The sequence below is a fragment of the Medicago truncatula genome, chromosome 6 (assembly GCF_003473485.1).
Source record: "Medicago truncatula cultivar Jemalong A17 chromosome 6, MtrunA17r5.0-ANR, whole genome shotgun sequence".
Taxonomy (NCBI): domain Eukaryota; kingdom Viridiplantae; phylum Streptophyta; class Magnoliopsida; order Fabales; family Fabaceae; genus Medicago; species Medicago truncatula.
In genome coordinates, this window is record NC_053047.1 from 4,808,695 (window position 1) to 4,828,103 (window position 19,409).

Genomic DNA, 19,409 nt, shown 5'->3' on the forward strand with positions numbered 1-19,409 from the left:
ATTTCTGCAATCTTTTTATCGCCAAAGAATTGTCATTTTACGTAAAAAAATAAAAAATAAAACGAAAAATGATTTGAGGATTTCAATCACTACCACTAACCTTTTTGAAAAAAATAAAAAATGGATGGAGCGTATTGTCGACGTTGATATTGTTTTTCATTAACTATACCTCCAGAATATTAAATACGGTATTGCACTTCACTTTCTATCCTACACCGTCGTCACTTTTTATCCTGCACCGTCCCAAGTCTAGTTCATGAATACCCAATAGGCATAAAATACTTCAACCAGGTTTCACTTAAGTTTCATTGCCCTGTGGTGCCTTTGTTCCTATATCTCTTTTAACCAATCATTTTCTCTCATTTAAATAATCTATCTTAATCATTCATCAATCATTCTCTCATGAAAAATACACCGAAGACACCAATTGTAACAAAAGCCAATGGCACCCAAGTGAAATCCATTTCAACCTTGGAGAATTTCTTTTTCGAATTTATTACCACTACCATTAAGGACTTATGTGCTGCTGGACAATAGAAAATAATCAAATATGATTTGTATGGCTGAGATGAATTGTCCATCAATAAAAGAATGCTGCCACTATAATATGAAGCAAATTACAGACCGAAACAGAGAAAATCATACAATCAACTTAGGCAAGGAAAATCCCAAGCCCATGCTTTCCTGCACTCTGTTTCCTTAAACCCTAATCTATTGGCCCTCATCCTATTCTGTAACCTTTTTTATAATTCCTATTTGATGTACAGGTTAGCCTATCTACCATTTACATACATCAATCACTATTGTCTGGAGTTTCTAAGGCTTGACCTGCGGCCACCACTAAAACTTATGTTGCGCGATCCACCAGCCCAATCCTCATCGTCGTCCTCATCGTTATCACCACCTACCATCGGTGGTCCTGATTTCCGAACTTTTCTGGGTGTTTGTGTTGGTCTCTTCCGTTTTATATTTGCTGTGTAGAGTGAATAATCCACTGTGTCTTCCTTCAATGCATTCTTAAACTCCTGGTACAACAATGAGACATAAGTTCAATTGAAATTAGGAGCTTTGCAATTAAAACATGCTCACCGTACTTTATTTAGGGAAAAAAATCTTAATAAATTTTCTCAATCAAAATGAATTCAAATTTATAGTTCATAGGTTTGTTTGTAGAAAAGTTACACGAGAACTTGCAAAAAAAAAATAAGACAAACTGATTTCAAGTTATAAAAGATTTCATTTAAATTATAATTTTATAATCGTTCTTATTAACGAAATATACTTAATATCATACTATTTTTGAATATCTTTTCTTCATAAATGCTGTAGACGAAATTACTCCAACTAACTCGCAATGGCAACAGAAACGCTCAATGTGCAAAACGTTAGGTAGCATATACGAAAGAAAACAAAAATCACATAAGCTACATTACCTGATATCTTTGTATTAATTCTTGAGGACTTGTAGGCAAACTGAACTGAGATTCACCAATATTAAAGGGAATACTCTGTCTTGAGAACACATCACCAGGTTTTGGTGGTTCACTGGGAGAATAAGCCTGAATGAAAATGGGAAAACATCCCAAAGAGAGACTACGGTTAGCATGCTATTTCATCCCTCTAGTCAAAAGGAACACAATGTTCGAATGTCTGTAATTGATCAAGGCCGGACCAAGACAAAAGCTACTAAAACAAGGGCTTTAAGCCTCAAAATTTTGGTTAGCTTAGTATTACTGATCAAATTTTTTATGAAAAAAAGAAGCAAAAAAACACAAGTCTCGTATTAACAAAAAAAAAAGGCCAGCCTAAAGCTCTTGACAGGAAAAAGTTATTTCTCAAAGTTAGCTTTAGGTACCACTCATTATCGAGTCGATCGACAGTGTAAGTAATTATAATATGCAGCATAATTTTACCTGACATCTAGCATCATCGAGACTATACATGATTTTTAGGTGTCTCTTTAACTTTAAAAGAAGTTGCAACGCAATCGCAGATAAACAGTCAGCCTGCAGAAGCATAGTGAACAAAACAAACGTGATCATATGACCCAATTACTAAATTACTTTTTTTAAGGGAACTTAATTACCAACTAATGGAAATGTGCATATTCTACTGTTTAGGGAAAATATTTCACATGTTTGTTTACTTAAGAGCAATACATTCAATTAGCTCCATCATACCTGAACTTTCTCCAGATCATCTTTTGAGAAGGTAAAGGAATCTGCAAAACCTGCAGCTTGTGGCTTTACTTTCAATCTACCATTATGTGATAAAGGATAATCTGGCAATTGGTGATTTGTTCCATTTAAATCCACTGATGTCATATCATCGACGTAGGGCTGAACATCTACATTTTGCTGAAATGGACCATTTAAGTCCATCGACTGACCTTGGGTTGAATGAATAGTTTCATCTGTGGCCCGTTGATACATTCCATTCCCATGAGGTGTACCCTGACCCTCACTTTGTAATAAACTTGAACTCCAGGCTTTGAAATTCGCCTCCAGTGGACCAGCCCTAACCTGAACTACTCGATTGATAGTATAGATTAAATAAAGAGGTTCGTCAGGTGCAACGAATGGAAGCAAGGCAAGGACCTCTGTGCAGTACCTGTGAAAAGAAACCAATTAGGTGACTTAAAAACTCACATGATCAACAAAGAACAACGACAAATAAGACTTACGTTAAGAAAGCTATTACAAATTTGTTCCATTTTGGATTATCAAATTTTCGCACAATTGAGGACATAAATTTGTTCCTTGATATCCGATTCCCTCGGATGAGCTTGTATATTCGAGAAACCCCAACTCTTGATTGAGCGAGCGAGTCAGCCTCAGGTTTCCCTTTTCCAGAAACAGCGATCTTAGATTGAGACTTATGGTTAACATTTTCATCAGGACTAACAAAAATAGATTGCATGAACATGAAAGACATTTGAAGTCCATCACCCAAGCAGCTTTCAAAAAATGCAGGGTACCTGAAAAGATCCTATTTTTAGTTAATGCAACTTTGTTGATGTGGATTATACCATCCAAAATTATATATAGGAGATTACTTTTCATGCATATTCATTAGGAGATGATGAGCCATCTTTGAATTTGACTCCAGAGGATCTGTTTCAAGTGCTATAAGATATGGAACACACGTGATGGGATGAACAAGACCTTGACGCAGCACAACTTCAACAATCTGCATTATCAGCATTATCTCTTATTAATATTCATGAGAAACATAAAACATAACTACTTTTACAGGAATGATCAAATTCCGATGAAAAAACGCTAAAAAAAAAAAGATAGATCGTTTAATCCACATTCATTTGGACAGGTGACTAAGAACTGCAAGATTTTCCTTTAATCTCCCTTGCAAAACATCAACCTAATAACTCATCCTCTTTATGTCACCCATCAATCCAAAATATTTTAATGGAAAAAAAAGGACTTTAGTTGTTTAAAATATTTTAATGGGAAAAAAAAAGGACTTTACTTGTTTCTTTGCATATGATTTCCAAGTATTAAATCTAATCCAAAACAAAAGCTAGGTACTGACCTTCAAGGCTGATTGTCGAACTTGTGTATTGAAATCAACACATCTGCCTAGAATATTATTCCAGTACAACTGAATTATACCCCCGCATATGTTTGTATCCCCAGCTCCAGCTGCAACAGGCACACTCTGCCCAGCTCTAACCGAGTGACCGGGTACTTTTCCATCAACTTCCTCTGTTTCCATTTTGCTTTCAGCATCAAGAAGATATTCAAACATGTTTTGCAGTGCTTGAATCTGATTATAAGAATGATTTAGTATCCATAGAAAAGTATATGTGAACTAGCAAACTTATACCTTAAATAAATATTTGTAATATGTGAATTTAAACAATCCAACCATTGAAAATTCTCGTTACGTAGATCAAATGTTCAAAGCTTCATACAATTAAAAAAAAACTATTTGATTTAATTCAACATTTAAATTGGCTAAAGTTGCATCTTAGAAATAGTTGTTAAAAGGACAAAGGTGCAATTATGCTAGTGGTATATGTCTAGATGAAATACCAGTATATATTACCTTAAGCCGATCATCAGCAATAGAAGACAATGTTCCCTCCAGTATCTTGCCAATGTCATTTTCTAACATATATTCAGGCCTTGCAATTAGAACATAACCTAGTGCCTACAAGAGTTACAATAAAACATCAACAACATTCAAGATTAAACAAAGATAAGAACTGAGTCAATGAGAAACACTCACCTGCAATGATCTAGCCTTGAGAGCATAATCCTCCCCAGCAAGATATTTCATAAACAAGTTGAGACTCCTCTTGACATCAACAAGCTTGTTACCAGAGCTTGCTAACAAACAGTTGCCATAACGAATAAGCAAACCAAGACAGAAGAGAGATCGCCCGACTAGCTGTAAATGGCAGCAAACAGTCAATTTTAAATATACATGTCGTATAAAATTTGTGATGAACCAGCTATTCTAAAAGTTTAAGCTGATAGTTGAAAATTCATGAGTGGTTTATATTATGAACGGTAGAGAGAATAGAGAATTCATGAAGCTTCTTAATCTGTTTCTTGATTTATGAATTCTCAAACTATAACGACTGCAGTTTCAGAGGAATCTCTCAGCTGTGAGGTTTGCTTTGGGATTGGATTGAGTTCACGATTCTCCCTAGTGCTCCACCAGTTGTAGTAACGAGGGACTTTTACCAGAGACTAGACAGATATGCTGCACTCTAGATTATTTCTACCTTTTTAACTTTTTGCCTTAGGTTTTTTATGTAGATCCACATAAACTCCAACAACAAATATACTACATTAAAAGTCAGATTTTAACATGATTCTAGCACCAAACCTGCTTGTTTACAACTGCCTCGGTGTCCAAACATTTGAAGAAGACCTGAATAAGATGCTCAATTACAGCAGCCCCCTTTCCAGCCAGCTCACTCATACTGCAGAGGCACCTGTTCAAGCAATAGTCATAAATAAGACCTATAAGTAGATGAAAGGGTAAGCAAACTCTCTTCTATTAAATGGAAGGAAAAATAAATTATCTACTATTTGCAGTCTGCAAAAAGTAGGGTTATAGAAATATCTCAATATATAATCCAAAAATTGTTATTCAATGGTATGCTTTTTTTGTTCTGTAATTATGCAAAGCATAAGAAAATTATTTAAAAATTATCATATACAACATAACATTCAAAATTTATAAATTCTTACATCAAAAAAATTAGAAAACTGCAAATTGCATGAATTTATTAACAGGCTATTTCCGGGATGAAGCAGCAGAACAAAAGAAGTAATACAACACATCTCTAACTAATGAAAATAACGGTAAGAGATTACAGTACTTGATACAAGCATGGACAACTGCCAAGAAAGAATGTCGGAGAATCATCTGCTTCAAATCCTGTTCGAGTTCCTCCACAATACTCGGAGGCAACTTACGCAGCAACGGCAACACAGAATCAATTATAAATATTATACTCTCAAGTAGCTGTGTGACCATGCTATTGTCAACCTGAAAATAACAACAAAAAAAAGGATATGGATGAATGTTCCCTTTTCATGTTACACTTTTTTGTAAGTCAATAGTATCCGAGGAATTTATGTCAAAGGCTAGAAACAATACACTTATTATTTAAGTAATAAATATAAAACAGATCAAAACTGAAGCAGAAGCTTTGTTTCGTAAATATATTATACATAATTAATTAATAAGTATAAAACAGATCAAAACTGAAGCAGAAGCTTTGTGTCCTAAATATATTATGCTCAAATATGCATCAGCTATAAACTTAGACATGTTAGTTTACATATTATATGAACATACCTATTGGAAGTTTTCAGCATTGCAAATACAAAAAGTGAGGGGGAGGGAATAGGTTGTTTGTTCCTTTATATTATTCAACACTCTGCTGTGATATTATCTTTTTACCCATATTAAGCACATAGGCATTGTGGGAGGCTATGAAGCATGGATACCTCTCGAGGTGTCAGTGTTGCACGCCGTTGACACTAGCATGTTTTGGACAATACTAGGTTTATGATGTCAATGGCGGTCAGATGGCCAAAATTCCAACATGTAAATGTGGGTTGCAACTTAGAGCACAGCCACAAATTGCCTATGCCGATAATGGAACCAGCAATGCCATCCTTACACCCTTTAGTAAGGTGTACGACACACATAATAGTCTAATCACAATATAAGCAACTGTAACTGTAGTTACATTTGCATGATAGTTAATACAGGACAGCAGTAGCTTAGCCTAATCTCTGTAACTAACTCCCTGATGGTTCTTTGACTCTCTCAGGCTAAGTACTTAAGAGACTTACTAGCTAAAACCAGTTTTCAAGATGCAAAACCTCTTCCTTCCCCAATGGTTGCTTGTACTAATCTAAATAAACAGGATTCCCTCACCTATTCTGATCCTTCATTTATAGGTCCATTGTTGGGGCTTTACAATATGCTACCATCCCTAGACCAGACATAAGTTTTTCTGTGAATAAAGTCTGTCAGTTTATGGCACAGCCAACTGATCTTCACTGGCAGGCATCAAAAGGATCCTATGGTACCTCAAAGGCACAATTTACTCTAGGCCTCCACTTGCAGCCTAACAAAACCTCCACCTTTGCTCTCAAAGCCTATTGTGATGCAGATTGGGGTGTTGCATGTGTATATCTGAGCTCTAATTTAGTGCCGTAGAGGGCTAAGAAACAACATGTGGTCCCCAGGAGCAGCACAAAAACAGAATACAGAAGTATGGCTTTGGCCACTTCTGAGTTATAATGGCTGCAGTCCCTTCTCTCTGTACTTAAGGTTCCTTATCTCACTTCTACAGTACTGTGTGACAATCTCAGTGCCATTGCATTGGCTCACAACCCGGTCTTGCACTGCAGAACCAAGCATATGGAACTGAACTTGTTTTTAGTCAGAGAAAAGGTTCTTCAGAAGCAATTGAATGTTGTTCATGTCCCAGGTCAAGCTCAGTATGCTGGCCTGATGACCAATGCCTTAACTCCGGCACATTTTGACGACCTCAGGTCCAAGCTCAACCTTTTTGATTCATGTGTTTCTCACCCAGGTTGAGCTTGAGGGGGGCTATTAAGAGTATATAGTAGTTAAGGCGTATGACACACATGATAGTCTAATCACGACGTAAGCAACTGTAACTAACTCAAGTTAGTTACAGTTGCATAATGGTAAATATAGGACAGCAGTAGCTTAGCCCGGTCTTAAATTAGTTACATTCTGAGAAGCTTATATAAAGCTCTCAGTGTTCATTGTAACAATTCAACAAAATCATAATCCAATATTCAGCTCAAGAAGCTTAATCAATTCTAGATTCTCTCTGTATTTGTAGTTCTAACTCTAGTTAAACTTCTAAGATAAAGAATACTTTATGATTTATACTGTTACTATTTATGAACTTTATCACTTTATGTCATATGCTATGGATTTCAACCTAAACTTTAGCGAGAGAAAAATTTATGTTTGATTTATGGGCTGAAATCAGCCAAACACGCACACAGTCAAATTGAGAGGGGAACTCCCAAACCCAACCCATTGGTCACGAGTGAGGTGGCCCAAAACTACTAATCCATGAACAAATATTGCGTACAATCGAAATTTACTTTCCATTTTTTTTTTGTTTGCTTTCATGTAAGTTGCACAACTGTCATGGCTTCACAAGCCTACCAACCTATGAAGCACAGATACGGACACGCCGAACACGACACGGATAGTGACACACCGACACAGCTAATAATTTGAAAAAAGTCACATAATTAAGTATAATTACAAGTGTCGGTGTCGGACACGACACATGTCCGACACAGGACACGCCTAATCCGAGGAGTGTCCGTGCTTCATAGGTATCGAAAAAGAGCTACACTTTCTTATTTTGCTTATCAGCTTTTATGTGCACAAGTCTCACACTTTCATATCCGCACTTGGTCTGTTGGACACATTATATAGTAAATATATATATAATAAATGAAAGTGATACAAACTTGAGATCATAAGGGTTTTTTTATGATCATAAGGTTTTTCTTAAGGGTGTTTGCTTATATTTTCAAAAATATTTCGTTCAACATTAAATTCCATACAACAACAACAACCAAGCCTTATCACACTAAGTGGGGTCAGCTTCAACATTAAATTTCATAATTTAAGACAACATTACCAGAGACAAAAAATAAATAAATGGGTGTATATAAAACCCAGTTTTTTTTACAAACATCAAAAAAAAAAAAAAAAAAAAATTAACTATAATTATAAAAAATGAAGACATTGGATAATGCATATATGTGAAAAATAATATAGGAAATGAAGTTGAAAACATCATTGAATTTTTACAGTGAACAAACTAGCATTTTATTATATTGAGAACAATTATAATATGCATATATACTGTATACATAGAAACAAAACGATATATGGAGTAATACATCTCAGTTCCGACAAAATTTGATAGAAGCACCAAAAGAAAAACAAGACACCACCTTCATGCTTACTAGTTTGAAATTGACATCCACCGTATGCACAGCATTAATTCAAGCAGTTCAATACACAATGCATAATAACACTGGAGTGAGCCCAATATATAAGTCTTAAGATTAGTCTTAACCTGAGTCTTCAGATATGGCTGCAAAGTAAGGACAAACTGGGAAGGGTTAGAGGCTGGTGCACAGAGCGTTGGGTCCACAAGACAAAATGCATGCAAGACTAGCACATACGGAAGTGCATGCTTTTCCAATTCATTACTGTTCATTTCGTCAACCTGATCATGAACGTAAACTCAGTATTTTCATATCAAGGTAGCCAAGCATAAAAATTAGATGAATGGGCATATTTCTAGTGTACCTGCAATATCTTCTCCAGCAAGCATTTGCACATCAACTCACAACGTTTACGCACTGTTACAAGAGACACTGGGTTGACCCCACTTGCTTTTGCAGATTGCGGTAAAAAATCAAGTGTCAAGCAGCGCTTTATTACAGTTACAAGAAGCTGGTTATTGGGCAATCTCTTCAACATTTCCACAATTTGCTCTGTTTTCTTAGCTACCTCAAGTGGAACAGTACTACCATCTTTAAAGACCTGAGTTTGTGGAGTAGAAGGCTCCTCAAACCAGAACTCATAAAATGTTTTGCAAACAAGATCCTGTAAATCAGAAGCAGAATAGGAAGAAACATTCTCAATATCCAAAAAGGGTTAGGACATTGAGCGATAAATTAGGAATCTGTGCATAAAGGGCTTATCATCATATAAGCACAAGCTAAAATCCAGTTACTAATAATTAACATGGCACAACGAACCCACTCACCCCTTATTTAAAGAGTTTAGATGAAAGGTGCAACAATTATAGACCATCATCACCACCAGTGACCTAAAGGGGCATTTGTTTCAAGGCTGTGACTATATTCCAGGGAATGATAGTCCCAGAATAGTATTGCTAGGAATGTAACTGCCAAAAGAGATGTTTGGAAAAATGTTTATTTTTCCTAGGAAATGTTTTTTAAAAGAATTGGTCCAAAAAATATGAAAAAATATCAACGATGATGTAGAATAAAATGAAAGTGGGAATTTATGGTTACAAGAGTTACACATAAATTATATTCCAATGGGAATAGAAGATTCTGTTCCTTGACATGAGAATAGAACCTGGGAAAAGCATGTCTAATCTACACTACTGGGGAAAGGTAATACAAAGTATTTTTTTCAACAAACTTGTACCAAATATAGGAGGAATGTTGCATTCCCAAGCTCGAACTTCGAGGAATAATTTCATATAACTTTGAAACACACACACACTAAAAGAATACCACGATGGGGAGGAAGCATATAAATCCCCAAATACTTAATGGCATAAATTATACTTGACAGCTAGATGCAACGATTTTGGAAAATTTAGATACATGATTTAGAGGTTCAAGCAGGAACTTCAAAGTACCTGGATACTCGATTCATCATCAGTGACACTTATCAACAATGTTTTTGAAATACTAAGATACATAATTTAGAGGTTCAAGCAGGAACTTCAAAGTACCTGGATACTCGATTCATCATCAGTAACACGTGAAATTATCTCTGTGCAGGCTCTTGTAAACCCTGAGAAGTTGCCATCTGAGCAGCACATATCTCGGATAATTTTTATAGCTCGTTTTCGAACACTCACTCCAGTATCTTTGATTCTCTCGGTAATCTTCTCAAAATACTGCAGTACAAATTTGAAAGTTTGTTTAAACAATCCAACAATTTGTTCAAAAACAATCCAACAACCCTAAGTGTGAGGGTCTCCGTAACAGCCATGAAGTTTGCAAGGCATGAACAGATTTATTTTTTACAATTAAGGAAAGAGCCATTGACACATACCTTAAAACCCACATCTGGATGTGAAGCAATATGCCTACCAACGAGTTCCAATGCTGCTTCTCTAACAGATATTGCAGTGTCACAGAACCTACCTTCGACGGATGATTGTACAAATTTATCACCCAATACCTCTGGATCAGCCTCTACAATGATACTAACCTGTTCATCATATTAATATATTAAATGAAAGACAAAAAGATAAAACCAGGGCAAAGAAACTATATGAAGTATCCCATTTTCACTTGAAAACAGAAAACTTAAAAAGATAATAAACTTACTGCTCGTAAAGCTTTAGCCCTAATAACTGGAGAATTCTCCTTCAAACTTACCTGTACAACATATGAAAGATTACGACACAATACGGATTATTTTAAAAAGTAAGGGTAGGGTGAAATATCCACTGACCAAAAGCGTGTGAAAAATCTTATCAAACCCCCGACAAAATGAACTGTTTTGGCCTAAAGCTAGAGTTATCTTCTTGATTGAATCTCGCGTCAGCATAGAAGAAACAGAACCAGAATCCCGTACTATGGTTCTCGATTTCATCCTAGCAAAATAGTAAATGGGCTTCTGCTGACATTTTGGATCATTTTTATACCATGAGCAGAGATAAAACCTGCACAACACATACAAGCATCACCTTTGCGTAACTACAACTAGAATGTCAATTAGAAAATCCATAACAACTACTAACCAGCAAATGAAATGATGTAGGTCATCAGCAGAGGTGACATCTTGAAAGTAATTCAAAAGCAGTTGTTGAACAATCTCATGGTTAGAAAATGTAGAATCATCCTTTGACACTTTACGATTCTTTTTTGCATCATCCTTGCGCTGGGAATTGCAATATGATTGTAATACAAGCAGTTGCTTTGAGCAGATGCACATAAGACAGTACCAGTTCCGGTTGGGAACTTCATTTTCTTTAACATCCAGGCAATCAGCATGAAAAAGCCTATCACAGCCCGAACATTTGAACAAATTTTCAACCCTTCCTCCCAAACAGACACAGCATGTATCTTTTGGATAATGCTGAGGAGCAGCATCCTCACTAAGTAAATCCTGAAGTACCCAGAACTTTTCCTGGCTACAGATCACAGCATCACGCTTCAACCTTGCAGCAATAGTGCCGAGAATGTCAATTGCCATGGAACGTGAAGCGAAATCCTTGGAGTTTGACCCAGCATTCTGAAGTAGTATAGCACATAGAACCTGAAAGAACTTTCAGCAGTAAACTAACCTGATACCTTTACCAAAACAATAATTTGACATAAATACATGCAGAACCCTGCGCAGACACTTCAAGCACAGACACAAAAGTTACCTCTAAAATAGAAGCTGAAGCAGGATATTCGGGTAAGTTTAGAGTGTTCAGTAAATCCATAACAAGGTTCTCCATTATGGATTTCAATTCAGAAGCATCCTGAGTCTTTACACTTGCAAGTCGCTCAAGTACACTTCTCCAAAATAGACAGCAGGCCTCTGTTACTGCGTCACGGCATTTAGTTGGATAACTTGCATCGAATGAGACTTCTAAAACAGAGTTACCACTTGATGCTTGTCTTAAATTATCAGGAAGGTTAGCACTACAGTGAATTAATTGGATTAGCAAAGCAGTAATCATTTGGATCTGTCTTTGCTCTTCCTCGCGTATGTGATAATTCCTTAAAGCTCGCTTTGAATGCGGTAATTTCCAAAGAAGATGAAGCATTTCATCTAACACATAAGTGCGATGTTGTGTGTATAAATAGAATATCTGTACCAGCGTAAGTAAAAACAACAATTACATGTCAGCTATCTAAATGAACATGAAAGCCAATACTCAGAAAGTTTTATGAGAGAAGGAGGTATTAGTACCGCACTGAGTAAACCAATTGCCTTCAATTGCAAGAGCTGGATGTTATCAACCAAGAATGTTGTAATGCTTGTTTTTACCAGTTGTAAAATACAACTATCTGACAACCTCTCTATTAACAACAAATCCTTGAGTAGTCCAAGAACAGTACACAACTTCTGAAGAATAACATTCACAGCACTAGAGAACCTAATAAAGCATGGAGGAAGAAGAAAAGATCGTAAACAAATCTAACTATAGACACATAGAAAAGCCAGGGGTGTCTAGAGGCCGTTTGGTACATTATCGGATACAGATGAATAGTGTAACAGTGTTGAACAAGAGTGAGATAGGATACAAACATTGTGTTTAAGGTACACAGAACAACAAACCAAATAATATCATATCATCTCACCTTCATAATTGAGATGGTTCAAATGATAGTTATAGAATGTGAATAAAATGTTACAATTTAATTTATTTTTTTTGTTAATTTAGATTAACTTTTATATTATGTTTTAAATTTGATTAGATTTTAAATTATTATTATTTTTAACTTTTACATATTTATTAAACTTTTATAAGAGGACAAAGGGTGAATGAGGGGAAAGTTTTAATCCTACTTGGCTAGTTTCTAGCCCAACCCTTGCCACAGGATATAACTTTAAATAGACAATGGGAAATAGATTTAACTTATTTTATCCTACTGACTCACCAAATAAACTAGACAATAGGTGATAGATTAAATTATTTTATCCTGATGACTCGCCAAATAATGGATTAAGACAATCTATGATAGTTTATTATATCTTGTCTATCTTATCCTAACCACCAAATAGTTTTTGATGTAAAAATAACCGAACCTGCTTGATGCCGATTTCTTCAACTTCACGGTCTTGCTGGTAGTTCGTCGTTTTTTGCTTGCTGGACCAAATTCAGCATCATTTTCCTCATCATCAACTGTAAAGCACGTAAAGATTAGCAGTTTGAAGCCACATATAGGATAAAATTCTTTCCACTTTCTTTCTCCCATAGTGACCCTCAGATAAATTATAAAACAGCACTAAAATGATTTGTTTGGCACAAAAACTGAAAAGGCTAACCTTCATGGGCAGTGTTTTCACTAGGTCTGTATAACGCACGGTATGATGGATCACACGCACACATCACATCCATAATCTGATGCCTGGAAAACTCCAGAATTCTCTCAATGACCTAACAAAGACAAATTACTTTAAGGCCTTACAGATTACAATTATTAATAGAGTAACAATTTGAGCACATCATGGCAACGCAAACTACTTTCAAACAATACTTTTCTCCTGCAAAGAGAGCTTTTCTTATTAAATTTTCTTTTCCGAAGACGATTTCTAAAATAACAATTGACTTGTTCATAATGATAATAATATTTACTTGAAGCGCATAAATAACTCACCTCTTCTTTATAAAGTTGCTTTGGCATGTCAGTGTGAGCCATCACCGCCAGTGCGGCATGAATGGATTCCAACGCAACTAAAAGAGACGAAACTAGTTCTGAATTGGACTGAAACATGGAACAATAACAGTTACAACAACAATTAACTACAAAACCTGAGCCATTTTTAATTTGTGTAGATAGGAACTAATCTATGAAACTCATTATTCATTACCTTGCCAAATTTTATCGATGTACCAAAGCTATTTTAAATATAACATTTCTGTTTACTACCGAATGCTATTTAGATTTTATCAAATTACAATTATAACAGAAAAAATAGAGGTCAGAGTCAAATCCAACTAAATCTAAACAAGCCAAAAAAATTCAGCATAGACTAGTACAAAAGAATTGAAAGTGAACTTACATTGTCACAATCCTCAATTGACAGGCCTTCAGATATATGTATCTGATGATCTAAAACCTTTAGCAGTCTAACAAGTAATTCTACAGGGACCAAATGCAGAAGTTTTTTCTCACGTGTAGACATTATTTCATTAACAAGCAATCTAAGATCTGAAAGAGGCAATGGCAACCACTCTGCTGCTTCATCTCGATCATCACTGTTCAATTCAGACTTCCTACATAAGTCCTCCAAAAACTCACAAAACCTTCTGATGCTGGCATCTAAACAGACAACAAATACCAGTTTATTACAGATTTAAACATGGATATGTCTGTGATGTATGTGCATCCAGGCACACACAGGGCAAACAAACAAAATTGTTGAAAATTAGGATTGTAGGAACTTGTCATGCCTACCTTGAAGAGCGGCAGGGTCAGGTTCAATAGATATTCCATTGCCACCTTTCTTCTTAAGTTTTGATTTCTTAGAAGACAGTGTAGAAATGTCCTGTCAAATCATATAAAAATTAGGAAAAGAAAAATTATATATCAACTGCTATCACCAAATGCAATCATACATTTGTATAAACATTATCAAGCTGTCGGCTAGGAGTTGCACTATAGTCTTTTTGAGTCTGACTTGGGACAGAAAAACTTGCTTCAGAGAGCTTTGTTTCAGGTAATGCACTACCAGAGATCTTCTCCTTGACGGGACCTGAGAAACTTGACCAATATAATAAACAATAAGCAGAGCACTATTAAAATGTTTAATGGAAAGCAACGAGACCAAAGGAAAATGAAAAAAAAATTAACGAAAGGGCAAACACACTGTTGATATATAAATATATAGTAAATAATTATATTTATGCTCTAAATATATTTTAGCTTACTCTCTAAGTTACTTAGGATATAATATTATGATGAATATTCATTCTGTAAATATATCATAGCTTAGGCCCCAAGCTACTTACTTCAATATAATAAATCTTCCGTTGTGCTATTCAGACACACGGTATTTCATCATATGTCTCTCTTTTCTCTCTTATTCAACACACACTATACCTATTATTGGACTATATAACGACATTTAGTATGCGTTGCAACTTATGGTACATTATGTACTGTATTATGCACAATTGCACATATGTCTTATTTGTTTCATTAGTCTAGATGTTGCTAATTAGTCTAGGAGTTTCTAGAAACCCTATATGCTGTAACTAACTGCAGCCGACTCAGATGGTGACAGTTACATGTTTTGAAAGTTATTTTCAGACCTTGGACACCTATACATGTGAGGTATGCTCATTGTAATCTTAGATTGAGAATACGCTCACAAATCACTCTTTTCAGTTCCTCTCTCTAAATCATAATCTCCAAACCTATAAATTTTGAAATCACAAACCTTTTATAGTTTTATAAATTTTGAAATGGCACTAATTTGTCAACATGAAACCAAAAATTTATTGGATTATATGACACTTTGCATCTGGTATATATCTCATTCTGGTCAATTACTCCATAATGAATAGGACAGGAAACAGTGAGATCTGAAATTATTAGGACAGGAACCAGTGAGTGCATTGTTTACCTTCATGACTGCATTCAAATGCTTCAGGATTGCACCTGAGAACCTCATCGTGGAGTTCTAAAGGCTCGGCGTAGTTATACGGAACAGTTTTGGCATCGTCTCTTAAATTCCTATATATGACAACGTAAATAAAATCGTATTAAATTCAACACTAAGTAATGATACTGATGACATAAGCAGGATTGATGATGATAACAACAACAACATGTATTCATAAAACGACACATTTCAACAAACCGACAAAAAAATTGGATACATAGAAACGGTTGGAATGAATGTCACTTTTTTCATATTAAAAAAAGAACACAGCAAATAAAAATTCATGCAGTCGGCATAAACTTTGCTCATACTTACCATGACCTCAGACATGTTAAATAGTGGTTATAGCGCTATTGCATAGTGGAATTTGAACAAATCTCTATTGTTCCGCGATATGCTATTTAGTGCAAAACATTGTAAAATAACGGCGGTATAACACTGTTGCGTAGCAGAATTTGAACAAACAGCTATTTTCCGCGGTCCGTAACTGACAACACTACATTTACCTATTCTTTACAATGAAAACGAATCCGATGATGAATAAAAATTAGAAGGTAAAAGTGAAAAAAGGTCAATAATCTCACAATCACAAACTATAGTAACAAACCCTCTTTGCCAATAATAAAAGTATCAGTTACTTATAACAGAAACACTAATCTGCCTGTAAACTAAACCTACAACTAAATTTAAGATATGATTTCCCTTTTCACTAATTAACTAAAAACTGAAAACTATAACTAAACATGTAACTACTAATCACCTATGAATATTATACCAGCATTCAACATATGCAACTCCAACACTAATCTTCCTATAAACTAAACCTAAAAACATCACCATGAACAAATGACCTAAATTATCAATAATTAATTACCTAATTTAAAACTGAAAACTATAACTAAATAAGCAAATCAATCACTACGCAGTCAGTCAACTACATAAATCGCTAAATTCATACAAGCTTCAAAAGTCAAATCTAAAGTAAATCACATGAAAACTCGAATTCTTCTAATTTCGCAAATTTCTAATTATTTATAACCTAAATTGTAAATAATTAATTAACTAATTAAAATCTGAAAACTATAACTAATTCACCAGTCAACTACATATATCACGGAATTCATACAAGCTCCAAAAGTCAAATCTACCGTAAATCTAGTCGATATTTGAATTCTTCTAACTTAATTTCCGTTTACAATCGTGAATTTTTCAATTATACAAAAACATTAACAATAATTCACAAAAATCGTGAAACTCATACAAGCCTCAAAATTCAAATGAAAATTTGAATTCTTCTAACAAAAATTCAAATTCATACAAGCTCCAAGCACTATGCAATCAACTACGTATATCGCAAAATTCATACAAGCTCCAAAAGTCATTTCTACAGAAAATCACACGAAAATTTGAATTCTTCTAACTTAATTTCAGTTTACAACCGCGGATTTCAATTATACAAAAACATTAACAATAATTCAAACCTAATTTGTTAATTTCCTACGAATTCAACCTTCTATTGACTAAACTAGCAAAATCAGTAATCACAATGCGAATGAAAAATTTGCAACAAAAAAACGAACGAAATGCTTACAAGTACGAAACATCAGTGTTACGGAGCATTTCGGCGATTTTGCTAGATTGCGAGAGAATCTCAACGCGGTTCAACGGCAACGGTGAATCGAAGAGACGTAGGTTATGATCGGAAGCACCGCAGAAAACCGGAAGCGAAGGTAACGGCAAGCACGAAGCGACTTCGGAATGAACTGTGTTCGCCATGCTGATTCCGCGGTGGTCGGTGAGTGCCTCCGCCGCCGTAACGGCGTCGGAAGTTATTGGAGGAATCATCGATTAGTCACGTGAAGAGCATGTGAGTTGTTGAAATTTGAAAGAGTGAAAATAGAGAAAGTGGATACGAATTTTGAGATTAAAGAGGGTTTTGATTTTGAAAGTTGTTGAAGAAATGTTGAACCCTAGAGGGATAAAAATGGAAGTGAATGGCGGGGAAAAAAGTGATTATGTGAGAAAGTGATTTTGGATTGGAGAAAGAAATGGGTTAAGTAGATTCGGTGTTAGAACGGTGTTTGACTATGAGATGACGGAAACACCCTTGCGGTTTGTGAGAAGCTTGTTGTGTAAGCTTATAGTCAACACTGTAGATCCATCCTCCATGGAGGGTGTATTTGGAAAGTAATCAATGTATGGTTGACTAAAGCTACGCTACACTTACTAACACATGGACGTGAGTGTCCTATTGGAGATGTGTGTTTGAAACTCGTTATCTTCATTAAATTTCCGTGAAAGCGTGTGTTTTTTTACTATAAAATGAAAAATTAGTATACCTACCTTTTACGAAAACGTGAAAATCTATCGTAGAAATGGTAATAGTCGCCGTAAACTAAATGTATGTTATGACGAAATAAAATAATTGCATTTCATTAATAATAACTAACAAGATCTAATGATTATGACAAACGTTGTATGGAGTTAGGTTTTTATAGACATACGAGCTAATTGTGAGCGACTATATTAACCAACATTCTAATAAAGTTAATAAGTTAACTGTGAGCGACTATATTAGCTGACTTTCTAATAAAGATAGAGCATTGCCGAATAGTACGAGAGACAGTTGCACAAAATTGGACGACAATATAAAACAAAAGGGGATTTAGTAATATTGTAAACAAGTGATGGGTATATTAATAATTATAAGTCTAAAGTAGTGCAAATCTTACCTTTCGTATACACGTTGTTCGTAACATAGAGCATTCTCCATAAAGAAGCATTGCTAAATAGTATGGGAGACGACTCCACTAAATTGGACTTGTCGTCTTCGTATCGTATGGTATATTAGTAATAATGAGCTAGCCAGGATTCATTATTTCTCTATACTAAATTGACACATGTTATCATCTTCATAATCATTTGTAGTGTCTCTTTGAGTTTGTCAATTACAGTCTAGTTTGATAGTGGCGAGGGGTCGACACGTATTTAAAAATGTTGACAACATTTTGTTCAACAACTTAATATCAAATTTGAAATCAAAATTAGTTTTTATTTAAAGGGAGATAAAAAAAATTAGTGACAAAATTATTTTATTCTTATCCTTCAATATTAATTATATTTCATTCTAATATCCTCGAACTCTGTAAAGAATTTTTACTAAATTAGTTAAAGTAAATTTTGAAGGTTGTTAAAAAATTATGATTGCTAAAAAAATTCAACCATCGTTAGGATGAGCGACGGTTAAGTGTCATTCGTCATAAAACGATAGTCAAGTGTCATTCGACATTTTTTAGATCGGTTCAACTACTTTTTAAATTGGCTTAACCGATTTAAAAAGTCTCCCAACTAATAGTTAACTATTACTCCATTCGTTTTTAATCTTGATGTATTTGTTGTTTACACGAGTATTAAGAAATCATTTAAAGTATAGTAGTTGTTGGTTTTGGACTAAAATGCCCATATTTATGTTTTTTGCCTACCGTATACAATTATCGAAACTTCCAATCAAACTTAATCCACACAAATTATTTCCCACTATCTCGTTCCACTTTTTTTTCCTACCATTACATTTAGGATCCGTTTGATGCGCATGATAGGATAGAGACATGATATGACATGAACATGATAACACTTATCCTATCATATTTAATTACAAAATTACCCTTATAAGTAATAACATTTTTAACATATTTTATAAATTTACGTACTATACATATTGCAACAACATCGTAGATTAAAGGAAATTT

General features: G+C 34.9%; 1 protein-coding gene across 1 annotated transcript; it reads right to left on the bottom strand.

Moving 5' to 3' along the window:
• Window positions 1–521: 521 nt before the first annotated feature.
• On the bottom strand, window positions 522–17,697 carry LOC11413944 (sister chromatid cohesion protein SCC2). Its single transcript, XM_003618671.4, has 28 exons — window positions 17,252–17,697; window positions 15,622–15,731; window positions 14,612–14,748; window positions 14,451–14,541; window positions 14,056–14,315; window positions 13,650–13,757; window positions 13,318–13,429; window positions 13,078–13,174; window positions 12,238–12,424; window positions 11,705–12,136; window positions 11,075–11,592; window positions 10,786–10,996; window positions 10,659–10,709; window positions 10,381–10,539; window positions 10,055–10,222; window positions 8,869–9,168; window positions 8,633–8,785; window positions 5,354–5,523; window positions 4,855–4,963; window positions 4,249–4,410; window positions 4,066–4,170; window positions 3,550–3,783; window positions 3,056–3,189; window positions 2,684–2,977; window positions 2,181–2,610; window positions 1,914–2,006; window positions 1,434–1,559; window positions 522–1,025 (listed from the first exon to the last, which is right to left on the bottom strand). The coding sequence occupies exons 1-28, from the start codon at window positions 17,503–17,505 to the stop codon at window positions 801–803; spliced, it is 5,430 nt and encodes a 1,809-aa protein (XP_003618719.2). The 5' UTR covers window positions 17,506–17,697; the 3' UTR covers window positions 522–800.
• Window positions 17,698–19,409: the final 1,712 nt, after the last annotated feature.

Excerpts from the sequence above, each read along its gene's own strand:
- LOC11413944 (XM_003618671.4), bottom strand. The coding sequence starts at position 17,505 with ATGATTCCTCCAATAACTTCCGACGCCGTTACGGCGGCGGAGGCACTC. Across the intron at positions 10,540-10,658 it reads GGGCTAAAGCTTTACGAGCA|GTTAGTATCATTGTAGAGGC; the intron begins GTAAGTTTATTA and ends TATGATGAACAG. Across the intron at positions 4,411-4,854 it reads AGGCAGTTGTAAACAAGCAG|CTAGTCGGGCGATCTCTCTT; the intron begins GTTTGGTGCTAG and ends TGCCATTTACAG.